This window comes from Python bivittatus, unplaced genomic scaffold, assembly GCF_059951505.1.
Source record: "Python bivittatus isolate LINGU-HERP-01145 unplaced genomic scaffold, Pbiv_v1 ctg000160_np1212, whole genome shotgun sequence".
NCBI classification, from domain to species: Eukaryota; Metazoa; Chordata; class Lepidosauria; order Squamata; family Pythonidae; genus Python; species Python bivittatus.
This window is the reverse complement of record NW_028277076.1, coordinates 7,827,642-7,846,924: the sequence shown is the minus strand read 5'-3', so window position 1 is coordinate 7,846,924 and position 19,283 is coordinate 7,827,642. Positions and strand designations below refer to the sequence as shown.

General features: G+C 43.5%; 1 protein-coding gene across 4 annotated transcripts in view; it reads left to right on the top strand.

The window, feature by feature from the left end:
* ABL1 (ABL proto-oncogene 1, non-receptor tyrosine kinase) overlaps positions 1-19,283 on the top strand; it is a 127,942-nt gene that overhangs the window by 54,182 nt on the left and 54,477 nt on the right. For 2 of the 4 annotated variants that reach the window (XM_088147088.1, XM_088147087.1), the window contains exon 1: positions 5,967-6,469. The exons of the other annotated variants lie outside the window; for them this stretch is intronic. In XM_088147088.1, coding sequence (XP_088003214.1) covers positions 6,385-6,469 — 85 coding nt within the window. In that variant the 5' untranslated portion in view covers positions 5,967-6,384. Of the gene's footprint in view, positions 1-5,966; positions 6,470-19,283 lie in introns of those variants that run through there. 4 annotated transcript variants of the gene reach the window in all.

Genomic DNA, 19,283 nt, shown 5'->3' with positions numbered 1-19,283 from the left:
AAAGAGCATCTAAGTTCTTCTTGCAAGTATCTTTCCCATGCCTGAGGCTCGGTCAGTCAAGCACGCTGGACTGCCATCTTCTCCAGCGTAAGACCTTCAAGATTTGTAAGAAGCTATGAGAGTTGAAGTCCAAAACTTTCAGAGGGCAGAGGTGAAATCTGAAGGAATGAAATGGAATCCATCAGTTTGAAGACAGTGCCAAAGAAGCATTGGAAATGGAACATTTTTAAAAACGGATGTTGTTTTTTAACAACCAATGTTGTTAATGGGGAGTTTGTTTTAGAGATACTTTATTTGCATTGCAATGTTTCAGAGCACCGCAAGGGGGCAGCAGAGAGCTACAGAAAACTCTAATTCTTTGCTGCCCTCTAGTGGCTGTTCAGAGCATTGCCTCCTATGGTAAAGTTGATTTGTTTTGAACTTTGAATAAAGAGGTGCCATTTTTGGATCGATACCCAGCTAAAGGTTACAGCATTCATTGGTGTAACCCAAAGTCAGCCTGAACCTGGATTGTAAAACCATGGTCAAATCTTGGCTCGGTTGGAATCCTACACTGGCTGTGGACTAAGCTAAAACAGGTATAAGAGAGTTGATGATTCAACATATGGTGGGAAGACCAACAGGTGTGATTTAGCCCTGTAAGCTTTATTTCTTTGGGCTTTGCATGTTATGTGAACCCAGCAATAGTGTTAGATTAGCCAGGATTTGTGCTCCCCTCTTCCTGCTTAAGAAACCAGGTTGTGCTTTCCCCTTTGGCTCATTCTCTCCCCTTCCAGATTTTTTCCCCCACCGCACATATTTTTTTCCCCCAAATACAACTGGTATTTATTTGACTTCAGCAAAAAGTTTTTCAAATAACCTCCGACTGCACATTAAGATAGAAAGCGCTCCTGCTGGTGCGTTAATGAGATCATGATGAAGTTCCTTCTGTCTGCTGTTTAAGTGGGTGCTTGCCAACATGTGTTTTCTGCTTGGGGACCCTCATTCTCTCCAAGATGATGTTGTATGACCTGGGTTGTGTCCCCATGATGCTGGTCATCTGCTAGAGGCTGGAAGCAGGCAACAGCAGCCATCTGCTTCACCCGTTGGGAATAGATGCTGACTTTGATGAAGCTTCAGTTGGTGCCTCCAGTAATACATACAGGCATATTGTCTTAGATCTTAGATGCCCTCAAGGGATTTGGTGTCACAGCCCAGAAATGAGGACAGATGGCCGAAATCTTGACCTTCTCACCTCCGAGAACTCAGAAGATATTGGTGGTCTCACCCCAAATCTCACAAGCTTTTGGTAGCTGCGCTCCAAATTCTGTAGACGTCCAACGTTCTCCCTTGAAGTCTCCTCAGGACGTGAGAAGAACACGCAAGATTCTGGTCCTTGCATGTCGTTTTTTAAAATAATGGTTTAATGTCGCTGCTCTGAAGACACCATGTCTTTATTCTGTGGGCCCTGTGGGTCTGTAGCTTAAGTTTCTGACCCCCTCCTTAACTAACTAATAGAGTTAGTTAATTTTACTATACTAACTAATAGAGTTAGTATAATTTTACAGTCCCCGCTTTCTCAAGGACCCAGTATGTAACTTCACCTATTTAAAAACATTATATTTTATGGCATGTCATATTTGCAACCATTTTAGTCCAAGGTGGACTTCTTTAAACCAGCAAGGACCAAAGTCCATCTGAATCTCCTTTCATTTTTCTAATTCAGAACTTTTCTAAACCATTTGTTTAGTTGGGGGAACAGCTCGTTTTAGCTTCTGGTGCTGGCCATTGCCTTCAACCCTCTCCATGGATACAACCCTCCAAAGAAAATAGATTCCCCACCCCTGGCTAAAAAAAAATAAAATAAAAAAAGGCTTCAGAAGCAAGTCAACTTGGTCCCACCTGCCATGATTCATTGCGAGATCAGCACGAGGTCGTGCGTTGGACAGTTCCCCCGGGGAACGGGCTGTAAAAACGAGGCAGGAGGAAGATGAACACATTTTGCTTTGGCATCCCAACCCCTCCAATGAAAATATCTGTGTTTTCATTAAAAAAAAAAAATTGTGCCAATCCAAATTGCCCCACCCCTCCTAAACATTTCCACTTCAGCCGTGAAGCTATGGAAAGACTGTTTGAATTTCTACTCTTAGCAAGGGCGGGATGTGATGAGGACTTTTTTTTAAAAAAAAAAAAGAAGGAAAAAAAGAAGTTGGCCGGGTGTCGAAAAGGCTGTTCAAATAACTTCTTCTGACTCATTCTTAGTCCTTTGGCATCGAGCGCGTTAACCTTCTTGCTTGACGATCTCGAGGGGTAACGGTTTAGCAATCCCGTTTAGTAATTCCACTGGAATTTTTTCTGGAATCCTGCAGCTGTACTTCTGGAGACGGGCCTCCTGTTACAGAAAGCAGAAGAACTTAAGGAGAAGGACTTAAGCCATTCCAGGGTTTTGCTCTCGTGACAACCCCTCCAGCATAACCACACTGCAATTTCCCAGAACTGTTTTCCCGGCTAGGCGGACCGAGACCCCGGTTACGTAATGTTCAATTCTCTTGTGGTTCGCTTCGTTTCCCCCCACCCCAACATGCTTTCGTTCAACTTGGCTTATCAAGGAACGGATTAGTCAGCTCTGTCGTGATAGAGCATACAATAGTTCCTTTCGTACCCCCCGAAGGATGGCTTTCTTTCCAGAAATGATGTGGGTTCTGGTTTTAGGTTTTAATTCATCTCAGCCTGATGGTATGAGTTGACTTTCTTTCTCCTCTTTTTAATCCTTTGGAAATTTTCCAGGGCAAAAATTCGAACTAGGTCTTTTGCACAAGGAGTCACAGAATGTAGGGGTTGAAGAGACCTTTGGTGGTCACCCAGTTCATCTCCCTGCCCTGTGCAGGAACCCACAACTACAGTATCTTTGGCAGGTGGCCATCCATCCTCTCTTTCAACATCTCCAGCACAAGATGGTCACTAGTCACCTTGAACCATCTTCTCTGTTGAAGAACATTAAGCAAGTTTTGATTTGCTCAGAAAAAATCACTGTTAGAATTTTGAAAGTCGTTCCTGCATTTCCTCTTTTTTGTCCCCTGCTTCCTTCCCAAATTCTTGTCCTTTAATGTTATGTCTGGGAGCAGGGCCATCCTTCGCAGCTCATCTCTATGAGCCAGTGGAAACCCTTTGTCAATTGGAGGGCTAGATGAAAAGTGTAGAAATCAGTAATAAAATCAAGTGCAAACAAGGCAATAGATATCAGATGGGTGGACGTCTAACTAAACAGGAATTCCTTCCTGCAATTGTGAGATAAAATAGTTGTGCTTCTCTTTGGCCCTCTCTGCAAAGGTTCTCTTCCTTCCTGAATTCTCTAAAAGCAAAGAAAAATCAGCTAGGAAAAGAGTCTCTGAAGATCAGTTGGAAAATGGAGAACCCTGGTCAAGTGACAGCACCTAGTTGACTGACAGATCTTGAACAGCCAAGCAGGGTTGAATCTTCTTAATGATCAGATGGGGAACTATCAAGGAATCTCAGAGACCATCAATATAGGAGACCTGAAAAAAAAAAACCCAGGAGAATGGAGTGGTGTATGACTTGCATATTGTTGTGAACAACATCTACAGGGATGTGACAATGAAGCCACCAAAAGTCATGTTCAATTAGAAGGAGGCATTATGTAGACTGGGAGATACTGAAGTGATGGTTGGAGATCTTATGCATAAGAGTTCAAACATTAAGATGAGTAGCAAACATTAAAAAATGTAGGGTATCCCAGGAGGATAGGTATGTGGACCATGGTTCAAGAACATAAGAATAGCTTTCTTAAAACAGGTCCATCTGCTTGGTTAGGTAGGATTATCAAGGTTGGGTTCTCAAAGCGCATTATGCCCAAAGCAAGCAAAACTCCAATTCTAAGTCATAGATTATAACTTACCATGATATATGAACTCAGGTAATGATGGTCGAGTCAATAAGCCATGAGTAACTCAACTATGGCTTAGCCTGTGTGAATCTGATAAATTGCTTGCTAAGTCTTGGATAGAAGGGACCCTTTCCCATCACCCACTACCACTGCAAGGGTACCTTCCAAATGCAAAGGTGGCCGTCAACAACTGCGATGGGAAGTGTAGTCCAGCAATATCTGGAGGGACAGAATGATGGCTATGGATCCATTTTAGACATTCTCCTTGGACTCTCCTTGTCCCCAAGACCTTCTGGATGGCTATGAAGACCTGGGTCTTCCCCCAGAATGTTTTTTCAGCCCAATACAGGTGCAGTTGTGTTGAGAGTTTGCTATGGCACATTGAATGTATTATGGTTATTTTTTTTGTTCCCTGTGTTTGTTCTGTTTAGGACTTGTTTCGAAGTGCTAACTTGTTTTGCTTTTTAATGTATTTTTGTGGATGACTCTGAACTGCCCAGGGTTATAGGTTTAAGATGGGCATCCATATACATTTTCTAAATAAAGAAATGAAGTCCAGCATTGACTGGGGGCTTCTTCTCAGGGCCAATTTGGAGCCATTGATGACTCATGGATTCGTGAGCTTTCCAGCGTAAGTTCCTTGCGAACGAGGTGAAGGAAGAATGATGCTTTGGGTCCCAGAATAATCTTCTGGAAACAAGAAAACCTTTCATTCACTTTGACCAAAGCCAAACAGAACGTCTTTTGCAGGCCCAGATGCTCAAACAGCATTTTTATGTTGTAGACTATTTCGTATTCCCAGCTTTCGGCGTGGATCTTTAGCAAGCTTGGCTTTCATCATAATACTAATAATTAATTTATTAAATGTATATGCTGCCCGACTCCCAGCGGCTTTGGGGGGGGGGGTTGTCCTCTCTGAATTTGACTCCTTCTCCGTCATGTTGGATTCGGCCCTGTCCTTTTCTCTCCCTCCGTCCTTTTGAGGAATCACTTTTAGCATTCCTCCTTTGCCTTGCGTTAGTTTCTCCTTTTTCTGCAATCACATTTGCCATCTTTGACTGATGTCATTAATGTCCTTGTTTGATTGCTGCGAGCCTCTTGAGTTGGGTGGCATACAAGTTCAATGAATTATGATTGATCACCCAGTCAGCCAGCTGTTTAGACTGGATCTGGCATTTTTGTCCCCCTCTCGAGTCCTTCCCAAGGACCTGGGATAGGCAGATGTTGTTTGATGGTGTAAAAGGTATCATCTATTATTATTATTGTGGTTGGTTGCCCAGTCAGCCAGATGTTTAGATTGGATTTGGCATTTTATCCACCTATCGAGTCCTTCCCAAGGACCTGGGATAGGCAGATGTTGTTCGATGGTGTTAAAGGTATCATCTATTATTATTATTATGGTTGGTCACACAGTCAGCCAGATGTTTAGCCTGGATCTGGCATTTTTGTCCCCCTCTCGAGTCCTTCCCAAGAACCTGGGCTAGGCAGATGTTGTTTGATGGTGTAAAAGGTATCATCTATTATTATTATTGTGGTTGGTTGCCCAGTTAGCCAGATGTTTAGATTGGATTTGGCATTTTATCCACCTATCGAGTCCTTCCCAAGGACCTGGGATAGGCAGATGTTGTTTGATGATGGTGGTGGTGGTGGTGGTGGTATGATGATGATGATGATGATGATGATGATGATGATGATAGCAAAAGCAGTGGCTTAAAAATAACCATCAAGACCCTTTTCTTTCAGGTGGAGAGCCATTGGGGTTTAACGAACCCTCTGACCTAGCTTGAGTCATTTTGCACAAACTCTTTTCGGGCTCCCCTTCTCTCCTCTTTGGAAAGCCGCCAGAATGAAACTTTGCTTCGCGCGGCTGCTGCTTGCTGAGAGCCGGAAGGGTGAGCGAGGGCACCCAGAGATGTTTTTCCCCCGCTAGGAATTTCCCAACAGTCTCCTTCTGGAGCTGCAGGGTTGACCCTCTTGGTCCCCGCGAACGGGACTCGCAGGAGTTAAGCGTGTGCAGTGGGCGGTCTGTGCGTTCCTGATGTCACGCCAACCGCTGAAGGAAGGCCTTTGTTGGCAATTCAATCTTTGCAAATCAGCGTCCACCGAGCGCCTGCCTCCCCAACGGAGGGATGGGGAAATTTAGAAGCTCCAAGTAACTTATCTTCGGGTCTCTCCCCCCTCCCCACTTTCCTCTCTCTCTCTCTCTCTTTCTTTTTTTAAGCAAACTTCTCTCCTTCTTCTCCCACGGAGCCACTTAAGAATCCTAGAGAATGTAAAGTGGAGGAGAAGGAGCTCCTAAGTTTTGGGGAGAGGCGCGATGGAACGTGTCAAAAATGGATGGTCGGCTTTGATTCTCCCGAACTAACGGTTTTCGGAAGGCTGGATTGGTCGTGCTTTTTTTCAGAACAAAAGAGAGGTTTTTTTGGCCTTGAAGTTTAGGGAGAAGAGGAGGAAGGCGGGCGCGTGTGGGGAGAATCGGGGTGGAGGTCTTCCTCTGACCAATGAAAATGTTGGAGATTTGCCTGAAATTAGTTGGGTGTAAGTCGAAAAAGGGGCTCTCCTCGTCTTCCAGCTGCTATTTGGAAGGTAAGTCCAGAGCTGCAGTGGTTTAAAAGTAGATCTTTCCCCCTCTGTTTTGGTTTAGGCCTGTAGTTGGTCTCCCTGTCTGGAGCAGGGAGTCCTTGTAGAAAATTACACCGTTGTGTATCTGGAGAAGAATGGCTCCTTTTGGGAGGGGGCTGAATTAGGAACTTTCAAGGTCCTTGTCTCGAAGTTAGCTGGCACTATTACTACCTCTCCTCCTCCTTCTCTTTCTCTTTCTCCTTCTCCTTCTCCTTCTCCTTCTCCTTCTCCTTCTCCTTCTCTCCAATCTTGCAACATGGGGAGAAGGTAACGTCATATTCTAGGTGGGATCCACCAGTTGGCCAAGCCAGGTGATTTCTATTAACTGCAGCCCGTGAAGAAACGTGCCTGTTTCTCTTCCATGTATGGTTGAAGAATATGGAGAAAGCTGGCTGAGAAATACATCAGCATGCCATTGGGCGTCTTAGACCCATGTCCCAGTTGGGTGGATAAAGAGGATGAAATCACTTGGAGCTTCCAAGAAGAATTTTTAAACAAGGTTTCATCTTGGGGAAAAAAAGGGCATTGATTTTAGCCAAAGGATAATCTCTGTAAGGCAGAAAACGGCTTTGGGGGCATATTTGTACAGCGATGGTTGCTTTGAGCTTCATGTATTTGCATGCCCAATTTAACATTCCCTTCGAATTTCCATCTACGCAAATTCTTTGGTATTTATGATGGGGCTGAGTGAACTTCCAATCCACGTAAGCGTGAGGACCACGGAGGAAAACATTTGTTTGGCCTACCTCAACAAAGGGAAGGATTAATAATATTAATTATGGCATTTGTGTGGAATGTTGACCATCAGATGTTTGTTGTAGCTCTGCCACATACTTTCCATTTGGACTTGGTGAAGTCCCTTAATCGCATCATTGCAATGCTCTGTTTCTGCAATAGGCAACCATCTGTATTTTCCAAATCTAGGAGGGTTTTTTCCCCCCCCTTGGTATTGTGCTTAATAGCTTTTGTTTTTTCAGGATTTCAGTGGTGGATTAGTCAGGAGTTCTGGATGGTACTCAAATGCAAACATCATGACTGCCAAGAATTTTTCTTGCCTGTCAGTTTTGAAAGCAGAAACAAGTCCATGTGATTTTTCTTCAGCCAGTCAGCTCTGTTTGTCGCTTGAGCATCACAAGAGGGCTAGAAAATCCTCTATGAAATTCAGACGTTTGAAGAAGGGGTCTTAAATGGTCAAATGAGCCCCTCTATTTGTAAATGTTTCTGAATCAAAAAGCTATATTTTCTTGGTGATCTTTGAGACCTTGGTGGTTCAACCCAAAGAAAAGAACGTGTTTTTACCTCTCTCAATTTCTACTTTCTCAGCTAATTTTGCTTTAAGGAGGGTTTTTTCTCCCTCCCACTGTTATATCATCTTTATTGTACTATCGATTACTTAGGCCTTCACCTGCTGGTAATCAGATTTAAAAAATGTTTATTGAAAACAAAAGTTGTTCAAGCAACACCTCTTTCAAGCAGTGTGAAATCTGAGCCATGCAGATAGAAGTTATGAGAATTCTACCATTGTCCTCACGGAGAAACGTGTTGGGACATTTTCTTGTAGACCTTTAGGGACAGTTGGATGGCCCACAGTTAAGGGGATGATGGTCCAAGAACTTTACACCACTTCTGTAAAATGGGGGCTATTCCCTGCCCACCCATTTTGTAGGGTTGGTATGGGGGAGGGAAGGAGGGGAGAACCAATGACTGATGAGAATCTCTCCATGAGCTAGATTTAGACCTTGGATCCTGGCTTCTGATTGCTAGCATCATCGGATGTTGGCTTTCCGATGAAGAATGAGGCCAGCGGTTCGATCTTACTTTTTTGTAACCTCCTTAGAAGTTTGCATCTTGCAGTCTCAGATCTGATTCAAGCCTTAATGACGTCATCTTGTTTGTCCTTGTTTCTTTAGAGCAGCATTTCCTTCATCCTTCTCCTTGGCTAGAACCAACAGAATAAGGAAATGAATGAAAAATGCAGGGATATATATTTTTTTTAAGTCAAGGCAGTGGTGAGAAGAGATAGAATTGCCGTTCCTGCTGCTAAGACCAGCAAGAGCTATGTTAACAAGAAAAGTTAGTCATAAAAATGTGGAGGTTTGCCTAGACAAACCATAGTAGATAACTTATGAGAAGGCTCATGGTTTGTAGATCATAAAAATGTGGAGGTTTGCCTAGACAAACCATAGTAGATAACTTATGAGAAGGCTCATGGTTTGTAGATCACAACCTGGCACATTGCAGGAGGTAGGGAATATATAACAACAGGGGAAAAGTCTAGAGTCATTGCCTACCCTAATGGTTCTTGGAAGCCTAGAATGATGACCTGGAGGATGTAGAGGAATCCTGGTGTTTATCCAGGACCAGGAGCTAGGCTTCCATCATCATAAAACAGCAGGAAATTAGACTCCCAATGGTGGGCTATTGTCATTGGCAATTAGAAAAAAGGGGTTAGCAGATGAAGATGGATCACATTACCTATCTCAGATTTGGGTTTTGATAAACTTGGACCCTGAACATGGATCCCTCACACCCTTTCAACATGTTGACTTGCTGCTTGTAGAGACTTTCTGAAGGAACTAAATAAGTCTGATTTTTGCCTGCTTAGGACCTCACCTGTCCTTCAACCTTGATTCAAGAAGGCTTCCAATGATCTCCAATTTTTGGAAGGGTGTTATCTCATGTAGCATCTGTCCCTTGGTTGTTTGAAGGCCCTAAACGTCTGCTTCACTTTTGTAGGGGGACCACAACATAAGAAACATTGAATAAGCGTGTGAGATACTCTGGATTTGATTGCAAAGAGGTTTCAGAAAGGGTGGGGGTGCACAGAGAACACCCCTCTGCAATTCTCTGAAGCAACTGCAGACTTCACTCCTTCTCCTGAGGTTCTTTTCCATTTGGTGCAAGGAGTTGCCTTTAGAGATGAAAGTATTTGCAGAACTATTGTGTTTCACAAATCAAACTTCTTTTCTTAGTTTGTTCTTGACTGTATGGGGTCGATCTCTGGAAGTTGAACAGCCAAACTTCTTTGCTTGGATTCACTTGCCATTATGAAATACCTATTCTTTTTTTTTTTTGGTAAATTCTTCTGTATTCTCTTGTGTATTTTTTTTTGTGTATCAGCACAACATTCAACTTCCATTTTTTCCCTCTGTGTTTGGCAGTACTGATAAACTAGCTATGATTACTTGTTGTCATTGCTTTCAACTACTTTTTAGTCAGACCTTCAAGAAAACTTACAAATCCCTATTTTTTTTTTTAAAAAAAAATGACAACAAAGCCTCAATTTAATGGACTAATGGTGTCTGTTAAATCAGAGTGTCTGTTAAATCCAGATGGGATTTTATGGAGGTATATTTTACATATTTTATACATGCAAAAAATGGGCATTGGAGTTTATGCATGCATATTTTATCTATTTTACGCATCTTGCACGTGCATAAAATAACATGTGCAGAAACATATAATACATATAATCCATCTATAATAGATTTTGACTGTTTAGGTGCCTGCTAAATGGAGTTCTGTTAAATCAAGAGTTTGCTGTTCATATAAAACAAATTCCTGGGGAAGGAGCAGAAATCTCATTTTGCTGATAAACAGAAATCAAGCAAGACCATTCTGGCATCTTAAAGAATAGCAGCTTGATTGTGGCAAAAACTTTTATGGACTAGAGTCTGCTTCGTGCATCTAGCTTGATGAATGTCAGGTTGAGAATGGCAAAGTCAAGTTGGAATTGGGAGTGAGTTGAGCTGTGCACGTGAGTGAGTTAGAGAGGGGGAGACCATGTTGACAGCTGTCTCATATTCACTTTGAAGGATATTACTTGCCAGGTATAAAATCATAGAACATTAGGGCTAGGAGAAACCTTGGGGATTATCTAGCCCATCCCCTGCCTGGTGTTCACCAGTGTAGCATCAGTGATACAGTGAGAATATGAATCATAGAGCTTGAAGCAGTCTAAATCCATCTTCCTCTCTTGAGAAAATACCTGCTAAGGCATCCATAATTGATATCTGTCCAGCATCTACTTGAACGCAACCCAGTCCATCTAAAGTCCTTCATTCTACTGTTGAAGAACTCTTATTTTTATGATGCTTTTCCATTGAATTGGAATCTGCCGTCTTATAATATAAGATCGTCATTCCATGTCCTGAACTCGGAGAAGGTGGAGACCACGTTAGAGTTAAACCATCTTCTACTTGTCCCTCTTTAGGCATTTGAAGGGTGTTATTCTCTCTCCACCCATTTCTTTGCAGAGTTAACATGGTCAATTTCCTCTCTCCTCCCTTGAGGGACCTCACATCCAGGCCCTCATTCATCCTTGCTGCCCTGCCCTTCTTTGAGCCTTTCCCAGTTTCTCTGAATCTTTCTTAAAAGTTGATGCTTAGAAATGAACACAGTACGAATTTGGGAATCTGGCCAGTGTTTGTGGAGAATAAAGATTGCATTTCCCAGAGGACGTGACCACCATTTCTTCCTCTGCTTCTACCCATGGAACAGTGTTTAAACATCCTTAAAATATAATTCTAGGGAGGATTTTCTCTCACTCTTCTAGGGATTTAGCTCTGGTTGGATGCTTTTTCAAGGTTCACATGTAAAAAATAAATTAAATCTAAATTAAATCTGGCCCCTAGCAGGTGGCAACATCTGGTTGACTTTGGCTGATCTTGAAAAGTTAAGACAACAAGGTTAGTATTTGGATGGGAAGAAAGGCATCAGGATGGTAGACTAGACTAAGAAGTTGAAGGAGAAGGAGAAGTCAAAGGTGAAGGTGAAGGAGGAGAAGGAGAAGGAGAAGTCAAAACTGAAGGCGGAGGTAAAGAAAGAGGAAGAAGAGGAAGGAGGAGGAGGAGGAAGAGGAAGAAGTAGTAGTAGTAGTAGTAGTAGTAGTAGCTCATAGATGTCTCTGTGAAGTTCCCAGGAATCACCTTGTCCCAAGGCAGCCTGAGTCTGAAGTGAGTCCACTTCAGGGGGGACAACTGTAGTCAGTTGGCCAAACAGTACCACAAACGGTTGGCTTTGGCAGTTGGTGAACTGAGTTGTATTCTAGCATTATCATTCTTTCTTTAAGCTTGGGCTAAAACCCAAGAGCATTACTGATCATCTGGACTGGTTTTCTTTAATGCTGCCTGTGCTGCTTTGAAATACAACCTGGAAGCTTCAGCCAGATCCAACTACTTGTAGATGCAAGGATCGCATCTGATCTCAAGATCAGTAAGGCTGGTGGGCACCAAGTGTTGAGTCCTTTCAGTGATGGTTCATCATTTATGAAATCTCATCCTCAAAGCATGTGTGCATATAACCAGTGCACCCACACTGAGAACCTTAAGTTCATTGGTGTTTCCTGTGAAACAGCCAGCGTAGAGCTGCAGGAGTCTTCCAAACCAAGCATCTTGCAGCTAAACCTGGGCAAAAGCCATTGCAGGACTAGAAGTTGGAATCTGGAGGAGTCTTTTTATCAGTCAAAATGCTTTCTTCCTGGGATTTTAAGCTGGGTCTGGCCACCCCAGAAGCTTCTGAGTGTCTGGAAGTCCACATCGCCTTAAGCTAGAATGCAGTTGGATTGGTTTCAGGTGAATCCTGCTTCTGTGGTTTGTGAATCCTAGCTTATGGGTTAGCATATTGTGGCCCCTATAATGCAATATGGAGAGCCGGAAAATTTGGCAAGTGAATTTTATGCTTCCTCTTGAGACTCGGTAGCAGCTTCCTTGGATGGTCCCCTCCACGTGAGCTGGATGCAGCCTGCCACCAGCAGGCCAATAATGATGCTGGCTGGGAATGATGGAAGTTGAATTCCAGGCTCTAACAAGCAGCTCTATCCAAAGCAGAGGTCCCTTGGCTACGGACTGAGCACAGAAGGAGAAGACGGGCCCTACTCGTTCTCTTCTAGCCCAGTGCCTTTTCTCATCCAGCTGGATTCCTTTGGAAAATCGAGAAAGCTTTGCATTTCATGTTTGTTGGCTGGTTTGTTTGTTTTCTATTCCTGCCTTTCCTTCAAGAGCTCAAGGTGGTGTGCTTAGTGCTCTCTCCTCCCAGAACAACAATCCTGCAAGGGAGATTGGGACTAGAGAGAGGGACTGACCTCTAGGAAACTTTGAAGACTAGGCTGAGTTTGAACTAGGTCTCTCTGGTCATAGCTCAGCTCTGTAACCAGTCCTTCTCCTTCTCCTTCTCCTTCTCCTTCTCCTTCTCCTTCTCCTTCTCCTTCTCCTTCTCCTTCTCCTTCTCCTTCTCCTTCTCCTTCTCCTTCTCCTTCTCCTTCTCCTTCTCCTTCTCCTTCTCCTTCTCCTTCTCCTTCTCCTTCTCCTTCTCCTTCTCCTTCTCCTTCTCCTTCTCCTTCTCCCTCTTCCTCTTCCTCTTCCTCCTCCTCCTCCATCATCATCATCACCATCATCATCATCATCATCATCATCCCTCTTTCTCCTTCTCCTTCTCCTTCTCCATCCTCATCATCGTCATTGTCATCCCTCCTTCTCCTTCTCCTTCTCCTTCTCCTTCTTCTCCTTCTCCTTCATCATCATTGTCATCCCTACTCATTCTTCTCAATCTTCATCACCCATTCTTCTCCTCCGTCATTGTCATTGTCATCATCCCTCCTTCTCCTTCTCCTTCTCCTTCTCCTTCTCCTTCTCCTTCTCCTTCTCCTTCTCCTTCTCCTTCTCCTTCTCCTTCTCCTTCTCCTTCTCCTTCTCCTTCTCCTTCTCCTTCTCCTTCTCCTTCTCCTCCTCGTTATAATTCCTCCTCTTCCTCCTCCTCCATCAAATAATTCCTCCTTCTCCTTCTCCTCCTCCTCCTCCTCCTCCTCCCTCTCACCAGCTTACCAATTCTGGTAGTTGTATTCTCAGGAAATTGGATGTGAATGTGTGCTAAATTGGAGAAAGCTGTCAGACAGAACCCCGGGGACCGGCAGTCTTTTCAGGAAACTTAAAAAGCCAGCATCTGAGATCATCATCAAATCTCTTTTGGTTTCTGTAATTTCACCTTCAAGATCTCACATAAGATTGCTGGAGTTTCTCACGATTGCCACGTTATTCCTGGGAAACTGAAGTTCTCATGGGACAGTACAGGAAGGGTTGAGATATGACAACTTTGTGAGAGGATTTTTAAAAAAAATTAATATACATAACTTTGGGATCCTACAGAGATCTCTTGTAGGAGCATTGTAGACCCCGTGTCTCGTATGTCTATGAAAGAGACCTGATTCCTGCCCTTGTATTTTCTTTATGGAGATGTTTCTTCCAATTGATTGTTTTTTTCAAAAAATCTGAGTGCTTTCAAAATTATGCCATCGTAACATTCTAGCCCTCTACATTTTTCCAGGTTGTTATTTCTGTCATCTGCCAGACCGTGGTTCTCCAGTCACCCTTTGCAGTCATCTTGAATTTTTTTGCTACACCGAAGTTCACACACACCACAATAACCTGCAACTTATCCCTAAAACTTCCTTGGTCTTTTGGTTTATTTAATGCCCAACTTCCTAAACCAACCTGCAGCCTAGGGTTGCCCAGTGACAATTTTCTTTGAGCTCCTGTCATTTAAAAAATGAGCCATTTTTTTTAAAAGACTTGGCTTAACTCCAAGGATACCAATCCGGGGCACTTAACCAAACTCTCCTTTTGTGGTTTCCACAAATCTTAGTTTGTATCCTCTTTCCCACTTGATTCCACCTGGTAAATATTATCTTAAGAGGCCGGAAGAAGGAAACATTTGGCAGTTCAACCTGACCAGTCTGGAGAGACCCCCCTCCCCGCCCCGCACACCCTGCTTGCATGATGGCCCAGATCGAGCAGCCTTTGCTAACCCTGAAAAAGGAACCACGTTCCTTTCAGCCAGAGAAAGAAGAAAACAAACTTGCTTTGGGGGGGGGGGGGAACCGAAATAACCAAAAAGGCTGTTTTGGAAGGAGGAATTATTATTTGGAAGTCAAAACCCTCATTTAAACGCCCAGGGAAAAAAGAAAGGAAGGAGAGGAATGTTATCTGTTTAAGCTTTGCTGGTCAGACCTCTTTGTTTGCAAAGGGCTAAGTGAGAGATGCAAATCTTTTTCTCTAACTTTCAGCTACTAGATGCTAAGAGTGTCTTATTACCGTAACCTGAACTGGCCCACTGCAGCCTCTTTTCTTCTCTCTCATTCTTCGAAACAGTCTCTCTTCCCCCAATACAGCTAGATGTCGCGCCCAGTACGTTTGGATCCTTGTGAAAACTGGAACACGCTCACTCACGCCCTGCTGCGAGGGCCTGCTGAATTACACAAACAACGGCCGACACATTCAGTGTTGGTTCTTGCACACGCTTTGCTCTCTCTCTTTGCTTGCTTGTTTCTAAATCTAAGATGCTCTCTGGATGGGTTGCAAAAGGCATCTGTGCTCAGCAGGAGGAACGTTGGGGAGGATTTGGGGTTTTTCTCCCCTGCTACAGTCTCCACCGTGGGAGTTTTCCATTAGTGGCGTACAGAAGTGTATGTTTTTCTTGGGGTTATAGCAGATGGGTAGGAGTTAAATATCCCTCGCTCACACCTCTGGGCCTCAATCCCCCGTGTAAGATCGGAACATTGATGCTGGTTAAGTAAAGGAACAAGGGGTTCTGGAAGAGAGGAAGCTATTTTTTAGAAATGCCTTTATAGCTTTCTTGGGGCATCAGATTGTGGCCTTGTAACTGGGTTCAGACATACACGAATCCATTCACCGGTCAGTGTGACTTTGGCTTCGGTTTCTATTTTAGGCTTTGTGTGAACCCACCAATTGTGGCTTATTCAGCCAACAAACAAGGCAGAGGGTCAATCCTGCCATTGAGGTTTGTGATCGGCGATATACGGCTTGACCCGTTGCATGAATTCATTGGGTTGTTGGTTACTCAGCCAGGGAACCATGGTTTAGAAAGTTGTGTAAAGCAGGAAAATTAGGTTTCATGGGACTCCAAGGCTGTTCATCATCCTTATGTCTAAGACCTTCAGTCCCCCCAGTGGAGTTGCATTCAAGGCGACAGGGGTAGGATCCCATTGCAATTTTGTTCAACTACCTCTGACTTTTGTAACTGTTGTGCATTTTTATTTTCCCTCTGTTGTCAAGTTTCTTGCCAGTTTTAGACGCGGAAAGTCCTTGTGGACAGGAAGCATTCTGCTTTCCTCCCAGTTTATTTCATGTAGTGACACAGTTCCTAGGGCTACAACTCCATCCCCTTTATCTCAGAGAAAGCTATGTAAAATTCAGGGGAATTTGCTTCTGATTGTTCGGCTGCTGTTTTTCCTGCAAAGCACAACGCAGCTAAGCTAAAAATTTTATAAGATTGCGGGCAAAATGGGGGAAGAACTAATAACAGCTTCTTCAGGTCAAGCTTCATTGCTGGTGACCATGGAGAAGTTCATGTACTTCTCATTTTTCAATTTTTTTTCTGATTCAGTGTACCTTAGATCTCCTGGTGGTCTCCTATCCCAATATTAACCAGGCCTGACTCTGCTTGGCTTCTGAGCCAGTCCAGATCAGACAGAAGCTGCCTCCGCGAATCCAGTTTCAAAACCAAAACAAGCAGAAACTGAATAAAATCAGATTGCCTTGACCTATTGGTAAAACACCAGGAAAGAGGAACTCTGTGAACCTTTGAAAGTTCCCAAGAAGGGAATTTCCCTCTGGAGAATCAGAATGCTTATTCTGGTATGTAAGAGTTGAGTCTGGAAATAGCATGGTAACTAAGACTGGATGAGATGCAACGTCTAGCTGCCCTGAAGGTTCATATGAGTTAATTTGGGGGCAAATGGAATTGGAAGTGACATTTTTTTAATGGCTTGGGTGATAGGGGAAAGAAATAATGGAAATTGTAGTCCAGGGTCTTTACGCAGCTTGAGAATTGGGTGCCTTGAAGAAATATCTATTGTGGTTCCTCAAAAATATTGAAGAAACTGGGAGGAGGGGGGAAGATAGATCAAAAGCCTCCTATTTTTTAAACAGTTGGAAACAATTTGTACTCACCAAAGGTGATTCCCTGTTTATAAACATGGATGTTGCAGTCCCCAAAAAGCTAAACTCTTTGAAGCCTTGTTAAATTGGACTTGGAAAGTTGAGCAAGTGCTTCGGTTCCTGCCTTTGAATTTGAGCAGCCATCAAAGAGTTTCCTTTTTATGAATTTATTTTTTTAAAAAAACATTTCTCTTGCCTGTTTGGCTCCTTTTCCAGGGCCCAAAGCGGCTGACCGTGGATTAAAAGGGGTGGGGGGGAAATGCACATACCAAACAATGAAATCCGGGCTAATTTAAAACAACCAACCACCAAAATACTGTAAAAATAATCATAAAACAAAGAAAGACGTGTGAAGTTGCTAAAAAGGTCTCGCTGGCGATCCATAGAATATTGGTGAAAATCCTGGGAATCCCTTTTCAGAGGAAACCAGAATTGTACTTATTAGGAATTATGGAAGAAGAACTGAGTAAAAAGCATGGAGTCTTAATGCAGTATATATTACAAACAGCCACACTATGTCACTGACTTTGTCTGCATGCCCTGAATTATCATCCAAGGATATAACAGAGCTACCGAAGGAAATTTGCGTCTACTTTTTGAAAAGCAGAGTTTCTGGAGAACTGATGATTATGCCCAGAAATCCATGGATGTGGTGCTGGGTTTGGTCGATAAATATTTTATATTTTCCTTCCACTGGTCTTAGCTAGAGAGACCGGAAGCTGATTTCGTTTCCTGGTTTTCAGTGGTTATTGTATTGAGGAAAAGTGTGGGTTTACTGTCTACGTTCAAGAGATGTTGCAATCCAAAGATCTTTGTGATGTGGGAAGCATTCAGGAAGAGAAGAATTATTGGTTTGGAGTGTGTGTACAAAACTGCTGGGCTCAGCAGTCTGGTGTGTTGTTTGATACAAAACGATTGTTTTGAGAGTTATTTCCAAGGAGAATTGCAGTATGCGGAGTTTTCTTTAACAAGATTTATTGAGGCGAAAGGGCTGGGCCTGCCCGCTGAACTAACCCCCATGTAGAATTAATTTATTTCCATGTTTATAAGGGCTGACACGTTCTGATTTTCTTTCTAACTTCGCTCTATTCCTCCAACCAGGTCACAAATCTTTTTACTGGTAACGGAGTAGCTTGTAGCTGGTGGTTATTTACGCAGCAGTCTCCTGAATCTTTATTAGTCTGGGAGCCCACCTTTACAAGCTATAGGTATTCTTAACACAAGAAATAGCTGCTATCATTCTGTTGACATGTGGAGTTTCACAGTGCTGGAAGGTCTTTTCTGCAGAAAATGTACAAAAGAAGTACAGGATCTGTAGAGAAGAAAGGAGGAGGAAGAGGTAGGGTCATAATGGTTACCTGGTCACCTGGATAATAAAAACAATAAAATGATGCAGTCCAGACTACTTTAGGCTAAATCAGACAAACTTAATAGAAGTTTGATTTGCAAAGAGAGCCAAACTTCACACTCGCACCCTCAGCTTCTTTTGGACTTAGTAGCTGCTGTAGCTTCTGATTTTGGCCCATGGCTGGTTCTGGAGAACCATCTGGGAAAAGACTGGGATCTCTGTTCACCACTTCAGTTCCTTTTTGACAGAAAATGCCAAGGATTGACCATGGCCCTCCTCACCTACAAAACATGTCTTCCTTCCTGAAGGTGTCGTTTTGTAAAATGGGTTTGTCAAGATGCCTTGAAGTTCAGACTACATGGGGCAGAGAGTGTGTGCTGTTTTTTACCAATTTGCAGTGATCAGGAACTTCGTCAGATCGTAGTGTTATAGCCAGCTGACCGTGGGGTATGCGTTCATGTATTAATACATTGGCAGTTCTGGAGGGGTTTAAGGAAAGGGTGGATGACCACTTCTCAAGGATGACTTACTTGAGTTTTCCTGCGCATCAAGTTTGATGTTCCTTGTGGTTCCTCTCAATGCTGCAGTTCTGTGCTTCTGTGAATCAATGTTTAAATTTACATTCAAGGAGGTGGCGTTTGAAGAGAAGGTAGGACTCCCTCAATTCCCACCGTTTCACTTCACCACTGGTCCAATGATCGAGCTGCCTTGCACTCCAGATGGAATAAACTCTCCAGTGCAGTGTTTCTCAACCTCAGCAACTTGAAGATGGGTGGATGTCAACTCCCAGAATTCCCCGAATGCTGTCTGGGGAATTCTGGGAGTTGAAGTCCACCTATCTTCAAGTTGCTGAGGTTGAGAAACACTGCTCTAGTGGATGTCGACCAACCCACGCAGGGTTGAATTTTGGATGCCAGCCTAGGAGAACGTTGAAGGATGGCCTTTGCGTGGTGCACCATTTCATTTTCCTTCATGGCCTTGATTCAAAACCTGGCCTAGGGCTCCCTCCCCTCGGCTGCGTCAGGGTGTAACTGGAGGGGCGCTGGCTGTGGATTTCCGGTCTTCCTGTTAAATCAGTCCTGGCGAGATACCGTGTTTTCTGTCTCGTTGACTGAGGTTAACGGGATGTCCTTCTGTATACAGTCTATAGCACAGAACCGGCAAAAGAACAGGCAGCATTTGATCAAACAGGGGGACTGCAGTGTTATCTTGCCTCCTCGGTCCTTGCTATCTGTCTGTCCCAGGCCCTTAACCAACCTACAGCTTAACTTTTCCCTCCTTTTTTGGAGAACTTCCAGCCCATAGGGCCTCTTTCCCTTGATAAGGGAGCGTTAATGGACCCAACAACATCAAAGCGTTCTTTCTGGTAACATGATTAATCAGCTTCATTTTCTTGGAGGGGTGTCTCAGCTTCTCCTCGCTGCAGCCATTACAAAACAGCAGGGCTGATAGAAAAGCCCAATCTGTGTCCCCCACA